General features: G+C 42.2%; 1 protein-coding gene across 1 annotated transcript in view; it reads right to left on the reverse strand.

The window, feature by feature from the left end:
- The window catches only part of MAD1L1 (mitotic arrest deficient 1 like 1), a 348,054-nt gene that overhangs the window by 240,258 nt on the left and 89,118 nt on the right, over positions 1 to 18,678 (reverse strand). Inside the window, exon 11 of the mRNA XM_033074545.1 lies at positions 4,753 to 4,897. Coding sequence (XP_032930436.1) covers positions 4,753 to 4,897 — 145 coding nt within the window. The remainder of the gene's footprint in view (positions 1 to 4,752; positions 4,898 to 18,678) is intronic.

An 18,678-nucleotide genomic window follows, 5' to 3' on the forward strand; every position in this document is an offset into this window, starting at 1 on the left:
CATGGATTGAGAGAGAGAGTCACAGCAGCCAGGTGAGCACTGGATACTGCTGACAGCCCTGAGGAGCAGCTCACACCTGCCCCAAGGCTGCCTGGATGCAGAGCACAGCTCAGGCTGTGATGCCCAAAAGGACCAGCTTGCCAAAGTGCCTCTCCTTAGTGCTGCTGAGTGCTGTATTTACAGGTAATTTTTCACATATCCCAGGAAAAGGGTTAATTCACCTTTTTTGCTGCACACCCAGAACTTTAAGATCTTCCCTTGTTCTTTAAAATCATCCACCTCCTCAAAAAAGCATCATGCAGGACCAAATATGACAGAGAAGCCATCAGCATTATTTTAAATCTTTACTGATTACAAAACAAAGCAGATGGCAAATCAAGTCATGAACTCTGCATCTGCCATGCTTAATGAACAGTTTAATTACCTAGTCCCATTTCTGATGCAGTTTTGCCATTCTCAGCTCTGGGAGTCACTAATTTACTTCACACTGACTGGTATCTCCAGGAACATGTGGTATCAGCAGTCAGCTGGAGTTGGTTAATCAATACTTGTTTAATCTCTAACTTTTATGGTGATGGCCTAAATTATGTCTCAATAGAAACAGATTTCCTATCATATCACATGATCTGGTTGAGAGCCCAGGAAACAAAAGGGAATTTTTCAGTCTCTTCTCTGGGCAGCAGAGTACCCAAAGGCAGACAAGTGTACAGACAAGAACAGTGAAACAAAACCATCCAACACAAGCAGGTCAGCTCAGTCCTTGTGTTCTGCCTTTTAGGAGAGCAAGGGCTGCAGTTATGGCAGGGTGAATTCATAAAGCCTACAAATTCTGGAACAAATTGGTCTCATTTGGAGTAAGTTACAAAAATAACTGAAATTTGGCTTCCCATTTTGAGTTTCCTGCAAAGGATCACTCCCTGGCTGCAAAAAGCAGGGATTTGTCTCTGCCAAACCTGCAGTGTTGGGCTGATCCCATGCACTCTACAGCCACAGAATTTCCTTCTGGGCACAGAAGGGATCCCTGCTCTCAGGAATCACTGAACTGAACCCTGGCAGCAGCTGAGTAAGAAACACAGGAAGGGCTGATCACACCCAGGAAAATCACCCAAGGAAAGGAGATGACAGCCAGAGGGCTTTGGGGGCTTTTAAGTGAATTTATTGCTGTTCTACAGCAACACTTCTGTCCAGTTGTGCCCTCTGGAAGCTGCACTCCTGAAATAAATAACCAGAGCTGGCTTTCCATGAAATAATGACTCAATCAGCTGCTTACACTCAGATAAGGATTTTCAGAAAGGGTTTTGCATTCTGGGAGGCCCCTGTCATATAAAACTTCCTAAGAAATTCCAATTTCAGCTGTTCAGTAGCAGAACTGACTGTTTTTAATACGCCCACTTCATAAACAAAGACCAGGAGTTGTGTGCAAAGTTCTCAGAATAAGAGAAACACTCAAAAGCTTAAGGGCAACACAAAAGTCAAACACAAAACTGTGTGAGTAAACATGGCATTCAAGGCAAATACAGCAGTAAATCAAACAGGCAGAAGGGCAGAGGTGTTTTGCCAGCATTTCAGGTATCTCCCAGTACTGCTGTATCACAGCTTCCTCAGGTACTAAAGCAAAGATGAAAGATTTTCCCAAAACTCTGAGCTAAGGGAAAGCAAAAAGCATGACAGACAGCAAACCCAGCCAGGCAGATCTCTGAGAGAGAGTGAATCCATCCCTTCAAACATCAAATTCTGTTTCATCACCTTAAGTGAGGGGAGTGACACTCCAGGAGAAACCTTCCAGCCATCAGTGCTGAGAGCCTCAGTGGTGTCCTAATCTAGTCTAATGTTTCATTGAAATATGTAAATCAGGAAACTTCTTCCTGCCCTGATTTACAAGGACATATGGGACAAAAAGATCAATCAACATGTTCTGAAGGGCAGTTTGTGAGCAGGGATAATCAGGATGCAGCTCCTACGCTCCTACACCAGCCCACACTCAGCACTGGAATCAGTGGGGCAGGATCACTGCAGATATTCAGAGATTGGAAAATGCTGCTCCTGTCTGCCAGGGAAGAGAGATTTGTAGGGATGCACTGAAGTATCCCAGACTGACAACTGTGTCACTTCCAAGCAGTAAACCAACTGGAAAGGCCCAAGTAAGATCAAAAAAGCCCAAAAGAAGCAAATGAGGTGAGGAAGGATGCAATGGACAGAGGTTAAATGCACTGAAATGGAAATATGAGAGCAACCAAGGGAGACAAACTGTGGCAGGTAGCAACTGAGCACGACTGACAAGTGAGACAGGCAGTCTGTAAGAGCCACAAAATATTGCTTCAGTCTTGGGGAAAAAAAATCAGTAGCCATAGAAGTGAGGAGTCAGACTGGCAAAGCAAGCACCCCCTGAAGAGTACATTTACTACCGAAATATTTAGTACTGCTGTTACAAAAAAAAAACCCACAAAAAACAACTTACTGTTTTCTACTCATACTTTAAAATATATTCTAGGACTGAGACTTCCAGGTTCCAGTCTGAGCCCAAAGAAAGGAAAACTGTTACAGCATTAAACTTGCACTGTTGAACACTTCTGATGCCTTTCAGGCCTTGTTTGCTCAGCACACAGGAACTGATTCACTGTCCTAGCAGAGGGTCAAACATACACAAATGCAGGAGTCATAGTACCAAAAAGCAATAGCATTTCAATCATATATATAATACTCTTCCCCAAATTAGATTTTCACAGTCCTATTTAACAAGACAAAGATTGAATAGAGAGAACTCATCTTTTCCATTCTCAAATTACATAAAAGCACGCTACAGTACTGATGCCACTAATTAGATGATTAAATACTATTCTAGGTGATATGCTTTCAATGTAAAATAATTATTTTTGACAGGAAATGTATTTGCTCAATCTCATTTTAAATCACAATATCATACTTTTTTTAATTAAATGAAAGTCTTTCTTCTGATTTTGCATGAGAAGAGCAACCAGCAGGAGAAACAGTGCTGAGGATAGATTGTCCAATATCACAATGCATGTACTTCTTCACAAAGGACCCCAGCAATCTCTGGACGGAATATAAATTTTCAGAGAACAGCAAAGTCTTTATTCCTTCAAAACAGTTGAGGAATCACTGAACACACTGAAAACCTCCTCTGTCAAAACACAAGTTTATTTACCATGGTCTGATGAAGAACACTTCCAACTTTTCCTGTGCTCTTCAGGGGGAGCACAGCAAACAAAGCAAAGGTTTGTCTTTCCATATCAATCAGGGTACAATCCATCACATGACAAAGTAGTGTTGTGGTTTGTACTTAAAGAAAAGTAATGATATTTTTGTGTTCTATGACAAAAAATCTTTCTGCTGAGCACTGGAAATAAGTTAACAAAGGCAACATTTTAGAAACCATCTGAGAAACCTCTTTTAGGGCTGAGCAGTCCAGCACAATGTTGGACAGCTGAAAAGGTTATAAAAACAGGTTTTTTATTGGGCTCAGTATGCACCTGTGTCTTATCCAGCCATGGCAGTACCAAATTAGAACACCATGGAGAGCTGCCTGCTGCTGGGGCAGGAGAAGGCTGAGGAGGAGATGCCTTTTCTGTTTCCATGGACAGAGTTTGGTGCACCCACCCTGACTGAAGCGCCTGCCTCAGCGTGAGGCTGAATGAACTGCTGCCGTTTTTCTCTTTGCACTTCTGTGACTCTCCATAGCATCAAACTCTGCAGTCAGAAGATCTGGTGGAATATCCTCTTGTAAAGTGGCTGCTCCATGCTTCAAGAGCCCAGCTTGCTGCACCATACATCACAGCTTCTTTGGCTCAACAATGACACGGGAATTACATGAAATCAGGCGCAGCGCAATTAAAATCGATCAAAACGCTTTAATTGACACTGAAAATCAAAGCCTGAAGCTCAGGCACCACAGCAGCTCTTCCCCTCCTGCCTCCCCACGTGGTGATGTGCCTGGCTCCCTCTCATGAGCTCTGACTACTGGAGTCTGACCTTCTGCACACGCATAAGCTCATTTACGTGAGCAGCTTCCTAACACCAGGGAGATTGCTCAGATGAGGGAAGTTTTGCAAGGAGTATTCTTGGAAAGTGAAGTAACTCTCATTCTGGCTACAGCAAATTATTATTCCCTTTGTAGAAAGTGAGCTCTCAAAATTTAATATAAAATTTTCAATGCTCTGCAGACTCCAGAATTATTGTATAGAATTTCATCATAAGAGCACAGCTGATACAGGATGATGCAGGCCCCTTTGATATATTCTATAGAAAGAATCTTTAAACCTGTTTTCAATTTACTGGTCTAGTGCTTGCCATTACATTTGAACAGACTTCCAGCGTAAGAGGAAGGCAAATCTCTTACTCTCTGTAAATTGTTTTTCCACAGGAATAGTTGACAAGGTGCTGCCACTTCGTTCTCTTTAGGAAAGGAGGCAATGCAGCCAAAGCCATTATAAATTCCCTTCAGTGGCTCAAAACACTCCAGCAACAACATGATTCAATTCTCTGCCCTCACAGCGATGCCAAGGCTCAGACAAAGTCACGTTTCCTCAGCACAGCATGAGCCCAGCTGGGGGAAGCTGGTGCTTCCATTCCAGTGGAGCCCCAAAGACAGGGTTCATGTCTCCCATGGCACCCATCATGCACAGACCCCAGAACAGCTTTGGAGCACCAGTTACAGAAGTGAACAAAGAAGGAATAGGAACGACTGCACCTGGCAGGAAGAAATAAGGACATGTGCTTTTCCAAAGAACTCACCTTGGTGAGGAGCACCACACGTTTCTGCAGCCGCCTGACCAGCGCTTCCTGGTGCTCTCGTTTCTTCTTCTCCTCCAAGAGCTGGCTCTGAACACACAGGATTTCCTCCTGCAGCTGCTGCCGGGCCTTCTCCAGCATCCTGGCACTAAGAAAGAACAGACAGACCTGTGAGCTCCTGAGAGCTGCTCTCAATCATCACAGAGACCAGGAAGGGCTGAGAGGAGAAGCACGACCAGGACCGTGCCACCCTCATCTTACAGCTGTGCAGTGGAAATGGGGCAGCTGCAGCCTCATTATAGCTGTTGTCAGAAAAAGGTATGAGAGGAGAACCACCCCAGGGACAGCCTTCTTGTGCAGCACAAGACAATTACTGGAACCTCACATGTATGAAGCATTTAAATAATTGCACAGTTTGCCTTTGAGAACGTGCCTTGCTTTCAACAAACATTACATGATCTTGGGTTCTACTGGATCATTTTTTCCTAACAAAGTAGGAGGAAAAGTAGGTTTACTATTATCTGCTTTGACAGTACTCAGCAAGTAATTGCAGCCACTACCTGCACACTGCTCTTCCCAGAACCTAAGCTGGAAATGTCTTGTGAGGGCAGGTGATTAGCACTTCTTTTGAGATGTGGACATGATTCTCAATTAAACCACAACAGCCTGGGCCCTCTCTTCTCCTCAGTTCTCTGTGCAGCACGCTGTGGTGACAATTATCTGTGTCCCTTGGAAGCTCTCCACTGTGCCCTTCAGCCCCACACTGCTGCTGGGACAGAGGGGCAGCTGCTCCAAGCTCACATCAAGCAGCTCATCACACATCAACTGCTGGCAAAGCACTTGATCAATAACGAAATAAAAGTGGAATCACTCCTGTCATTAAGAGTCAGTTCATGATTTAAATATGATGAGTTTATCCAAGACTGCACTAAGTATTTAATGAGTGAGCAGGACATGAAATAAAAGTATTGCACACAAGTCAAAAACCCTCAAGCAAGTGAGAAAGATCAAACTCAACATCTGCAGCTTAGTCAGGAACAGAAGAACTTTGTTTCTCTAATGCTAGAAACAACACTGGAAAATTTATGAGGGCTTCCAAGGGGTCTTATCCATCATTAGATTTGAAAGAAAATAAATAAAAACGCTTTTAAATAAAATAGCACTATTGTTAAGGTAGTGTTTAGACAGATCCAAAAGGGAATACCTAAAGAACACTTTTAGCATAAATCAAGTACAACCTGCACTGCCAGGTCACCAAATTGTATTTCTTGGGAAATGCATGTAGGAATTCACAAGAATTCCAAAGCAGCTTTCTCCACCTCAAAATCCTTCTCTTTGAACAAAGTATTTGTTTTAAAGCACTGGATGAATTAGAAATGAGTTTAAAGCTCCAGTTCACAGAAAAATTTAGTAATTGGGAACAGTGAAATAGTCTCTTCATTGCTGTGTTCAGGTGGGAAGGCTCATCAAGAGGGCTTCACATCTGCATTGGAAACTGAATAATTGCATTACCAGGGCACCAGAATTTCCTTGGACCTGTTTTAGTTAATCAGTTCAGAAGGGCTCCTGTGCCAAGAGTACCATCTCTGGTGATGGAACATGCCTGGGGGTCAGCCTCTCAAAGCACCAGGCCACTCCTCAAAACAGGGCAGAAAGGATGGGCAATTCCTGGTAACCTCAATTTCTGCCTTAAGATTTATTACAGTTTGTTCAACAATATTCCTTTTTATGCATAGGGCAAATATAAGTACAAAACCCTCATTAACTCTGATGTATGTGTTATAACAATTAAAATTACACTACAGAAACCTTACTGCAAATACTTTTTTCATTATCAAAGAACCTTTGTCCTGATTAGAGTCAGAACAAAAGAAAAAAATGCAAACATAAGATTAATTAACCTGAAACAGCAAAAATCTCACATATTATTACTGCAAAACATTTTGATAAGGCAATGGAGCAATCCTTTTCCTTACTCTCCCAACATTGTGACTTATTTCTATAAATGTTAAGTGGACCGACAAATGATGATTGATTTGACATTCACCAAGAAAATTGAGATATGTGCAAGGTTTCCTTCCCAAAATAATGAAAAATATTTGAGATTTCCATCTCATGGAGAGCACAGACATTCAGCCACACACAAAACTCTCTAGCTAGGTTGGAAAACAACTGTTTTAAAACATGAGAGGAGTTGAGCAAAGGGAGACAAATAGGCAATTTCCTCAGCCACTGCATGGAAATAACACCTTCATCTGTTTATATTTCAGCCTCAGCACAAATGTGATGTTAATGTACCTAAAATTCAAATGCCAGAGATGTCTCTGAAAGCAAGGACAATCCTCAAACTCTCTGAGCCAACTGTTACCATAGGTTTCCTTGCTATGGGAGGTGTGAAATTCAACTTCCTCACAACTGTCCACACCATGCCAAAGTACATTATTGAGAGGCTTTCTTCCTCTCTTTGGACAGATTGATAATTCTTCCAGAAACTGCACCAAATACAACATGAGCTGCTTCTGTAATGAAAAATCCAAAAGGAAAGTGCTATTTCTTATTGACACAAAACAGGATTTGCAAGTAGGTGCTCAGAAGCAAAAGCCTTTAAAGCCAGACTTGTGCACTCTGCTTCCACCCTGATGACACCTCTGGCTTCTCACAAGTAATTGCTCACTCAATATGAGCATTAAAAAATAAAAGAGGCACAAAGTTCTCCATTCAACCTAAGCTTGGGGAAGAGGCATTTTTAAAAAATCTTTGCAAGTTCAAAGTAAACCTTTTAAGCCTAAAAGAGAAAAAGTCATTTCTGTTTATCAGCCTATTAATGTTCCCTGTTCCACATCCCAGTGAATGAGATGCCAACATCTTTCTATTCTGAGCTGTTTGAGACTTCCTATTTTGCTCTTCCCTTCTGTAATCCACTTTAATGCAATCTTAATGATAAAACTTCATTTTCCAGAATATTCTTTGAAAGACTGAGAACAATGAGGGCACACAGTGAATACTGAAGCTCTAAGATACATTTTAATAATCTCCTTCAAAAATGACAAAAGCAGCCAACAGCTTCCCCCCACCCCCACCAGTGATCCATAAAACATTATTTTAATCATTCCATCCTTTCAGTAGCCAAATTACCACCTCAGAGTTACTAAAAATAAAATAAATAAATAAATAAATAGAACAGAGAAAGCAAACAGGATGCCAGAACCAGTCTGTGTATGAACCTGGGAGGAAAACAAGGGGTCCACAGTGACAATTAGAAGAGCAACCCTGTCTGGGTCGTGTTGTGGCTTGGGAGAAGATGAGACACGTGTACCTACCAGGGCCAGCTGTCAGGAGGGAGAGAACATCAAAGAGAAAAGCAGAGTGTGATGGGAAGAGCAGTGAGGGAGCACAGAGGGAGAACAGTGACAGTGGCACTGCACACATGGAGCTGAAGAGAAACGCGCTGTGGGGATCCACTGGTGTCAGAGCCAAAAAAAAGGGTTAATGCAGGAACTAATGAGGCAGAAAGGAGCAGGGGAAATTGTTTTGTAGCAAGACATTTGGATGAAGAACACCCATTCCTGAAACTTGACAACTGGCAGGCATCTCAATGAATCCACACGTACACACACGAACCACACTGAAAACTGATAAACTGAACAAAAATGGCATTCTTCATTCCAGTTCCTCCCCCACAGGTTTTCTGAGCAAACACAAAGGCATAAGCAAAACCAGGGTAACCCCAGCATATCTTTTATTTTCCACTGGATAGCAGCAGGACATTCCTGCCTGTGCTCTCCCTCAAGGATTTTTCCAACCTCCAGTCTCTGACACAGACAACTTCCCCCCTCAGCCTCTGCCTAACCTGCCTCAGCACCATCCAGGATAGGAATTAAAAAGGAAAAACAGAAGGGAGAAGATGAAAATAGTCTGAATTATATAGGGACAGAACACAGGAAAGAAAAGGTGAGGTTTGGCAAAACAGAAAAATATCCATTGTATGTTAAAAAGGTAAAAAACTGATCCATTACAAAATGCTGCTGAAAAGACTGATTGGAGCTCTGAGAACACAGCTACAGATGGAGCTGCCTAAACTAGTTTAACAGGCAGGTAAACTAGAAAAATCACCATCAGGAAGGAGGAGAAGACTTTAGTGCTAAAAGTATTTCAGCTCAAAATCCAGAGGTTTGGGTGCTAACTTTTACTACAATAATGCTGGCATCTTTTTCTGCTTCCCTTCTTCTTCACAGACAGAATTGTGGCTCCAGGGAAGCCACAATCTCCTCCCCTGCCCTCAAATCCTGCCCTGGACTGTGGGAGCTGTGGGGCCAACAGGTCTGTGTTATCTGCATTCAGAAAGAGAAATGATACAAAATAGGAACATCTTTAGTAGAAGTTATCACAGGGGCTATATTTTATTTAAAGCTTTAAGTGTGCCTCACAGAGAGCCATATGAAATACTGCTGCACAAAATACTACATGAAACACTCTACAGAGAGTTGGTGGGAAAACACACTTTCTTCTTGCTATTTATTTCTCCCAAGACTTCAGCAAACATCTGCAAACTTTCTCTTGGTTCATACCTGGTATTTTCCAGAAGATCTTTTGTATAACTGACCAGCATCAGGCTTCCATAAATCACAGTTCATTTAAAAATAAACAGATCATACATCATCTTGCTGCTAGGCATACAAGGAAGACTCCAATCATCTTGAATTTATAATGAGGGAACAACATAAAGGGAATTATTTTGCTAGTGTGGCCAGATGAAATGGGTAAGAAGCAGACAGACATTTGGAGCTTTATTGGTGCACTGACAATGTGAGACTGTATTTAATTTTATTCCCTAACCAGCAGCATAACTATCAGGCTCAGAAACGCAGTTCCACCAAAGTGAACAGTTAGAGAAAAGAAATAACACATATTTTCTGTCCCAGCCCCAGTAGAATGGCCATAATTGCCTGGCAGGAGTTAAGATTCACTAGAATAAATTCATTTCCACCTCAGGGTCAGCACACTGCAGCACACAGGGCTGTGCTGGCAGAGTGACCCAAAGGAGCCCAGCCCAAATGCAAACCAAATGCACAGGCCAGGGTGGCTGCACCTGAACCAGCCACTCCAGGTGAGAATCACTGTCCCAGCTCCAAACACGCCTTCCACATCACCATCAAGATGAGAATGAAAGCAGTGACTTAACAAGTGAGGAATGTCTGCGGTTTGTTCTGGTTTTATGGGGAAGCATCAGTAGTTTCAACATCCATCACTGATTCTGGAATGAAAAATATTTCAAGGGGAAGATAACTACAGGCAAAAATGTCCTTTTTCTAAGCTTCTAAACCTAAAGTGTTCATAGGCCAAAGCTTCTACTAAAGGCATTTGGCAAATAAAACTTCTGCTGGTATTTAAAAATCACTGAGCCCACACTGCTGGCTGTGCACTTACTGCTCTTGAAAATGCTGCTGCCTTCACTGCAACTGGCTGCAGGAGAAATTATTCTGACAGCTGAATAAACAAAGTGATTAATATTAGCTTATGCAGACAAATCTTTAAGGGCCTTTGGTATGGGCAGATGCTCATGGCTCTTGTTCTGAATCAAAAAGTCAGACATCAGTTACACCCTGAGCAAATGGATTCCCTTTGCAGTGCTTGGAGAGAAGCAAATACTAAATGTTCTTAATAAAATGCAAGTAATTAAAAAGCAGGAGGTAAAACCAAGAGTCCTCTATGATGATTAACACAGCATATAGCCAGTACAGCATGTGTCATCCCTGCCTGCATCATCAGTTGCATGTGGCATTTGGCAATTATGGAGGATGGACTATTTTTAAAAGGGCATTCACTGAAAAGGGTTTTCCACTCCCATTCTGAGATAAGAACAAGTTTAAGGTATCTTTCCTACACTGCAGAGAACACAATGCCCACAGGTGCCTTCTAACCACAGACTGATCCACCACACCAAGCCAAGACATTCACTGAATTGTTCCAAAGGAATTACAGGGAGCTGGGAAGGGAGCATCTCCACTCTCATCATTTCACCAGGAGTTCTGCTCATCTGGTCCCTTTGCAGCTCCTGATTGTGGCTCTGCCAACAACCCTGCCTAGTGAGGAAGGGCAGCCTGTGGGTGATGCTGTCAGCAAGGGAACATGTGGAGTTTCAGCACCAGAAGATGCCGAATGTCTGCTCCCTTCCCTATCACCCCTCCCCAGATTTGAGCATCCAACACAAGGGAGTAAAATACCTGAGAAAGGGAACTGTCATAGGAGAGAGGAAAACAGACAAACAAGCCCCCAAAGAACAACCCCAAGGAAGAATTTTGAAAGGAAACCTTTTCTCCAGCCAGGATCCAAGCACCCTCTCTGCAGCTGGCTTAATTTACATCATCCAATTCAGATTCTAAATGCTTCAAAGTGTTATTACACTTTCTTCTTTGAAAACAAAAATGACAATAACTGAAACAAAACTCTGAATGAGAAAACCCAAAGACTGAAATAATTACTAATCAAAACAGAGGCCTGTACATGGGCTGGTGAAGTCACTGGCCAGCTCTACCCAGTAATTTCTCTTCGTGTCGGCTCTGATGAGTTTTATATTTCTAACATTTCATCAATTTGAATCACTAAATTCAATTTGCATTCACAGATAAACAGAGAAGGAATAATAAATACTCTCATCTGACCTTGAAGTATGACACAGAAAATTGCCCTCAATGATTTCATTTCAGTCTGAACCAGAATGAATAATGCAGTTGGCCCCACCAGTTACCAATCTATAATCACACTTCTGGGCTGGAGGAACTCATGGCTGCCCCTAAATATGATGAAGAAAGCCAAAACTTCTCAGTATTTTTTGTGCTAGTATTTTCTGCTCTCTCACTACAGGGATTGAGTCCTTCCCCACCACTCAGCCCCAAGGATTTCAGTTTGTAGCACAGTCACAAGTGAAGGCATTGCACAGTTTTCTCAACCCAGTCCAGTACTATTTGCTTTATAAAATGCACATAATAACTCTTCTCTCTCCCAGTAAGCTGTCAAGTCACTGGGACAGCTCTCCAGCACAGCCACACCACACAGGCAACTGGTAACATGAACACCATGAGTGACTAAGAATATTTCCAATTTCTGTTATACATTCCAACCAACACATATCAAGAGAGTGGGGAAGTCATCTGGGAATAGCATGAGAGCTGAAGAGCTCTAAAGAATAAAGAACTGATAAAGAGTAGTGAAAAAAAGGAAATTTTGCTTGAAGTGGTGAAAGAAATGTGTAGGAGAATGGTCGTGCTGAACCAACTTGTCAGCAAACAAATCTGCTGAAATTCTAGGCTCTTGACAGTTAGGTAATGGCTTATCTTAATAAAATAAGAAGGGTCAAAGTGTTTGGATGAGAAAAACAAAACATTAAACCCTCCACTGCAATATAGTGAGTCCTCCCAGACTGGTGACTCATTACAGCTTTGTGAAGGTTCAGATCTGTTTCAAATTACCTTTTCCAAAGAGACCTCATTTCCAGTGTGCATTACAGTACTCCACAGTGAAATGAGGATTGAAATGAGGATTGTATATTACTGCTCAGTCACTTTTTTTTTTTAATATCTGAACCTAAGACTACCTGAACAAATTTACAGAAACACAATTGTCTGAAGTATTTTTTGCAGAAAAATTCAGTGATGGACCCTCACCATAACTCTGACTAAAATCCAAAGCATTTCAGCATCAGGCTTTTGTCAGTGAACACCCCTCCAGGTTGTGTGATGAAAACTTGTCTCAGTTTTCACTGGGGACTCAGAAGAGAACTGGTAGTGTTACTCGTTGACAACAAATAAACCCAAACAATCAAGTGCTACCCCCCAGCATTTACCCATGGGACACTGGCAGAGATAAAAGCAAAGAAATTACTGCAAAGTCACCCAGCTATCTGTGACAGGCTCTCTGCCAGACTGCTGCTCTTGGCTTTTCCTTCTCACAAGCACCAATTTAACTCCATCTCCTATCTGCTTCCCACCTGCTTTGACTCAGCTCATGTCAAAGCAGTCTACCAGGATCCAAGCCATATTAAGCACAGCATTGTAACAGATCTGCTAATCCTTAAATCCTCAATATGGATGCATTTTAACTCCTCAAAGATCTTAAAATTTCCATGACCAAATCACCTGACCATGGATTTTCCAAGTGCCACCATGTCTTTGGGCACAAACAACATGTCATGGTAGGGTAGGATCCTTTCTACCATGCTCTAACAACAAATCAGGATTCACTGCTAACTGCATCTGCAGGATCTCTGCCTCATTTGCTGCAGAATTTGGAAGATTAATGAAGCACAGAAATTGCCTGAAGAGAATGGTCTCATATTAAGGCAACTGAAAGTCTCCCAAAAAATCTGGTTCCAACTCCTGCCTCTGCCAGAGCTCCTGGTGATACCATGACCTTTCAGAGCAGTCCTTGGTGCTGAGCTCCAGTGCTGGGCACTGACACTGCTGCTGAAACCAGTGGCAGCTACTCAGGCCATATGAAGCCTTGGGGAAGTGTTTTGAAAGAACACGTTCTAAATATTCCATGTTGGCATCTCCAAAAATAAGGCCACACTTTCTCCTCGGTCTACATCTGGTGTAACAGAACTAGCATAAGAAGTAACTAATAAATTATTAAATTTCAATGTAGAAAAGCATTAAAAGTTGCTCATTAAGTCAACATAATCCACTATCTCTGCCAAGTGAAACAAGAATCAAGAATGCTTCATGTTATAGGAAACCAGACTAAGGAGATGTCAAGTGACTTCAATTTGGGATTTCCTACTCCCTGAGAGCTTCACCTTGCAACCCTGATCTTGCCTTTCAAGTACCTATTTTCCTCATGGGGAAAACAGTACTTAAAATATTTTATTAAAAGAAAAAAAACCCACAACCTGAAACATAAAAGCAAAACTATATATCTAAGAACAAGAATGAGGCAAAACAGTAGAGTCAGCTGAAGCTGCCCCAAAAACATCCACTGTGGGGTAAGCTTCATCCCAATGATATTATTTTAAATTCTCATACACATCCATTTTGGCCATGTGCATAAGCACAGGCAGACCCACAAAGCAGAGGAGAGCTGGTCTCCAGCCATCTGGTGTCACAGAATGAGATTAAAGAAACTGGGCTCTCCCCAAGCTCGACTGTCACACCAGGAACATCACCACTCCTGCAGTGGCTGTGCAGCCCCTCTCTTTGCAAACTCAGGGAATATGTAGAGCTTCTGTGTCTGAGCAGAGGCAAAAGGCTTCCTCAGACCCCATTTCCATGCTGTAAATTTTTCCCCATGAAAAGGATATGCCCAAATCAGATTTACAATGAAGTCCTGCTAACCCCATTCCTAAAACATCCTGTGGATGCTTGTTTTCCCTGTTTCACCTCGAAATCCAGAGCACTATTCAATCTTCCACTGGACTGTTGACATTATTAGGATTTATATGCAGGGCACAGAGACCTATCTTCCTCTAATTTTAATCCCCCAAATTAGGTCAAAGAACCCATAAAGCAATACAAGGCAAGGGGAATAAAGCTGTCACCGTGGAAGGAGAACTGCCAGAACAACTGCATTTATAGCCCTGTTACACCAATTCTTCTGCATCGATATTTTTAAGTGTTTAATAAAACAATACTACATGCATTGCAATCTTTTTGTCATGAATACTTATAGAGAAACCAGTTAGGTGGGCATGTAAATAGTCTTTATACAGCAGTTTCAGGTTTCAAAATCACTGCATTTGCAGACAAATCAGAGCCCTTATTTTGTGGTGAAGCTGTGACAAGGAAATGAATTTAAAGACGTGGCAACCAAGTAATTTTGTCTCTGCATCACTCATAAAAGAAATGCTCTGTTCAATGTAATTTGATATCAGCCAGTTGGCACCACAAATCCTGCATCAACCAGCTCCATGTTGGAGGGGCAGGATGACAGTCCAGCATGAATTCAACAGGTGTAGGGAGAAGTTTCTGTCCTCAGCACTGTGGCACCTTAGTTCATCACTGACTTGGTTTAACCCCAGCAGACCATGACATGACATGGTCTGGAATACCATAGAATTATGGGATGGTTTAGGTTAGAAGGGACCTTAAAGATCATGTCATTCCAACCTTCCTGCCATCAGCAGGGACACTTCCACTAGACCAGGCTGTCAGAACCCCATCCAGCCTGGCTTGAGCACTTCCAGGGATAGGAAGAGACACTTGGCAAGGCCGATTTCTCTGTCCCTTTTTAAAATTCTTGCCATGACATTTTTATTTAAAGCAAAGCACGACAAGACAATGCCACTAATGTGTTTATTTCTGCAAACTCCTTCAGGAAGGAAAGAAGAAAACCTTCAATGGGAGTTTAGGGGGCCAACAAAACAAATTGACAAGACAAAGTTGCCAAGACCAAAGTAAAAGCCCAAGGCAGTAAGTGGAGATGCAGCTCAATGTCTCTGGAGCTGCTCAGCAGCACAATCAGAGCTGGTCCCCCCCAGCCCATGTCCCCCACGCTCAATAGAGGCACTTTGGCAGCCAATTGATGGGCTGTGCTCAGCACATCCTTCGATTGCCACCTTCTTCCCTCCTCATCTCCCCTGCTGCCTCCATTGTACCTGATTAATGCAGCCCATTCCTCCTGGTTATTTCCTTATCGATCCACCATCCCCTGCATGGGAAAAGGCGTCAATGCAGTTAAGGGCAGGCACCTGCTTGGAGACTTCAGCCTTTGGCTGCTCTCTGAGAGAGAGTTTTGTTCCCACTGGATAATAAGAATCTCTGGTTAAAGGAGCTTTTAGGTATTGGCAATGTCATAAAATGTTCCTTGTGTCCTACTTCAGTGGAGCTGACAAACTCTCCACTTGCTGTCACCAGACTAATGAGAAAAGAAGCACTTCTAAAGAGCTCTGGGTACTTTTGCATTGCAAAGTGAAAAGGAGAAGTAAGATATTTCAATGATGTTCGTTGCAAAGCCCCAAAAAGAGGAAAGAAAAAAGGGAATGTTTCTGCACAATCACTGTATCAAGCAAGCAGCTCACTTATTAATCTCTCCTTCCTCCGCATTCACTGGCTCGGGGGCTTGAAAAGTTGACACTTGACTCGAAAAATGCCAACTCTAAGCAGTTTATTTCCTCTTGAACTTTAAGAGCTGACTGAGACAGAAATGACCTTTAAAAAGGCAGGGTGAGTTCTTGTATGAATTGATAGAAGGATTCTTTGCTTACACAGCACAGCAAGGTACTGAGCAAATCTCCTATACAAACTCCCCTCTCTCACCAGAGGCAAGAACAACACCGTGTTCCATCACCACAGGATCCACACAACTGGAGGATGTGGGACCTGATGACCCAGCTTGTCTACAAGAGGGGAAGAACCTCCTACAACCATAAATCAGTGACCTTACACATGGCCAGGACAGAGACTACACCAACATTCACATCCTGGAGACTCCCAATCTTCCATCACAAGGAGGCACAACCAAAATTAAACAGAGCCACCAGCCCCAACCACAGAGCAGCCAGAGAGTCCTGCTGCCACTGGGACACAGAGCAAGAACCAGGAATGCTATTTTGGGACATCTCCCTGGTGGTTGTGAGTTTGCTTACATCAATCTTTACTGAAGCTGCTAAAAAAGAAACCAATCAGTACATGGCTCATTAATGGTCTTCGATGAGAGGCAGCTGGAAAACACAAATCAATACCCAGCAATGACTACTAATAATACTGCCACACCAGCAGCCAGACATGTAACTGGGCAGAATATTCTTGTCTGAGGTCCACCACACAATTAATACCAGCAGATGTCCACAGAAAGGCAATTGAAGGGTTTTGTGGCAGCAAAGGACAACCTAGTTTTGATAAAGGAAATTCACAATGCAAATATCTGGGATATAACAGGGATGGGAATACACTGGGGACAAATGAGTTTTGTTTGCCTGTGTGCAAATAATTACACTTACAGTACAGTATTTGAAAATACAAAGTGCCCTGCTGATGGGCATAACACCTGCACATTAAACTAAGATCTCTAAATGATACTTCATTTATCCAGATAGTGTAAGAGCATTCACCTGTTTCTCACTCTGTAAGGAAGGCAGATGTAGCCATTTTAGTAACAGCAAAATATTAATGCAGAAGATGAGCAAACTTTCCACTGCCAGGCAGAGAAACTCCTCAGAGGCAGGGCTGAAATTTTGCCTCCCTTCTTTTTTTTTTTCTTTTTAATTTATTTTATTTCTAACCTTGATCTTCAACTGCTAAGCCATGCTGACTGCAAGCAGTAAAGGACTGATGGATTTCAGAAATCTCCAGTGAAGTATGAAGTATCACTTTGCCATCAGCAGCAATGAAATGCTTCCAATCTACCATCAGCCCACTTAAGCAGAAGCAGACATCTTATAGAGAGAACCCCATGGCTATTCTGTGCAGGATTTTCTTTTTCTTTGGAAGGGAAATACACATCAAACTCAGCAAGGCAGACAGAAGAAGTCAAGCCTTATATAGTCGAGGTTAACTTATTAATAATGAATCATTTTTGTCATTATTCCTAAGGTTTAGTACCAGGCACTTTGGCAGGGGGAGAGGAGAGGGGTGTTTTGCTCTCCAGTGCAACTGGAGGCACGACAAGGAACCACTGTGGGATATTGAGTGGAAACTCTCAGACAAGAGCTTGGCATCTCCCTGCTGGCAGAGATTTAGAAAATTCCTGCACCTGAAATGTATATACAGTTATATGTGCAGTATATATATATACACACAAAGACAAGAACACAGTACTTATCAATGCCTATTAAATAATATCTGAACTGTTTTATCCTCTGTAGCATTGCAAGAGTTGCAATATTAATTTTTTTCATGTTTTTTAATGCTGTCTGATTTCTCTCATGGGGCTTTTCCTGTGTGTATAATCACAGGAGGTCTTGGAGAAACGTGTTTACTTCTGCAATCCATTAGAGAGACTCCCACTTCCAAAGTTACTGCACAATCACTTCTTTTAACAGTCAATTTAACAGTGTTTAGCCTCCAACTGTTGCTCTCACACACAGAATGCTGCTTTTGGGGCTCTGACTCTGGTGCATAAAAAGGCTTCTTAACATCTTTAGGGTAATGTGAAAATATAGATTTATACTGTAGGTGTAAAACTGCTACAAAAACAGATTTGCTCAAGTGTAATACACATCAAACAACATTTAAAAACAGTAAGGAACTGCCATCTGATTTACATGAGATGTACTTTGAGACTTGTAACTTTTGCCTGAAGGTTTTAATTAAAGCAATTCATGTCCCAGGGCACTTTTCTCATAGTAAAGTGTCTTCCCCATTCAGCTGCTTCAAGAACTCTGCTCTCTGTGCTTTGGCACCATCTAATCACTCCCAGGGGAACAAACGGTAACACGAATGCAGATCAGAAAAACAGCTTTAAATGAAGCTAGAAAGATGAAGAACTAAATGTGAAAGAAGAAACAGTTTTGTACCCTTTATTCAAGAGTCTGTTAGATCTCTAGAATGACAACAAAGGAGGAAGAAGGCGTTGGTCTGGGTAAAATCTGAGACTCCTGAGTTGTGTCACTGCTTGCTGAAACGCTCCCAACCTGTGTGTTCCCAGATCTAACTTCCAGCAGGGATCATCTTCAGTCAGGGAATTTTTCTGTCCTCGCCATTCTTTTGAAAGAAGAAAGCAATGATCAAGAATCCATGTCTGGCAGCTCTTTCCTTTGTCATTTCATTCCCTCTGAGGCAGCAGAATTTACAAGTCACAGCTGCTTTGGTTCCTCCAGGTATTTCAGCAGAAATGCACCCAGTGGCCCAGAAGAAAGGGTGGAATTTTTCCCCAGATTTCACTCATCAGTAGAGAAAACAAAGTTTACTGAAGGGTGAAGAAACGTCAACACACAAGACACAAATTATCTTTACCAGTAGGTTGTGTCAAGCAGCTTTTAGCAGCATAAGGCAAAGC

This window comes from Catharus ustulatus, chromosome 16, assembly GCF_009819885.2.
Source record: "Catharus ustulatus isolate bCatUst1 chromosome 16, bCatUst1.pri.v2, whole genome shotgun sequence".
NCBI classification, from domain to species: domain Eukaryota; kingdom Metazoa; phylum Chordata; class Aves; order Passeriformes; family Turdidae; genus Catharus; species Catharus ustulatus.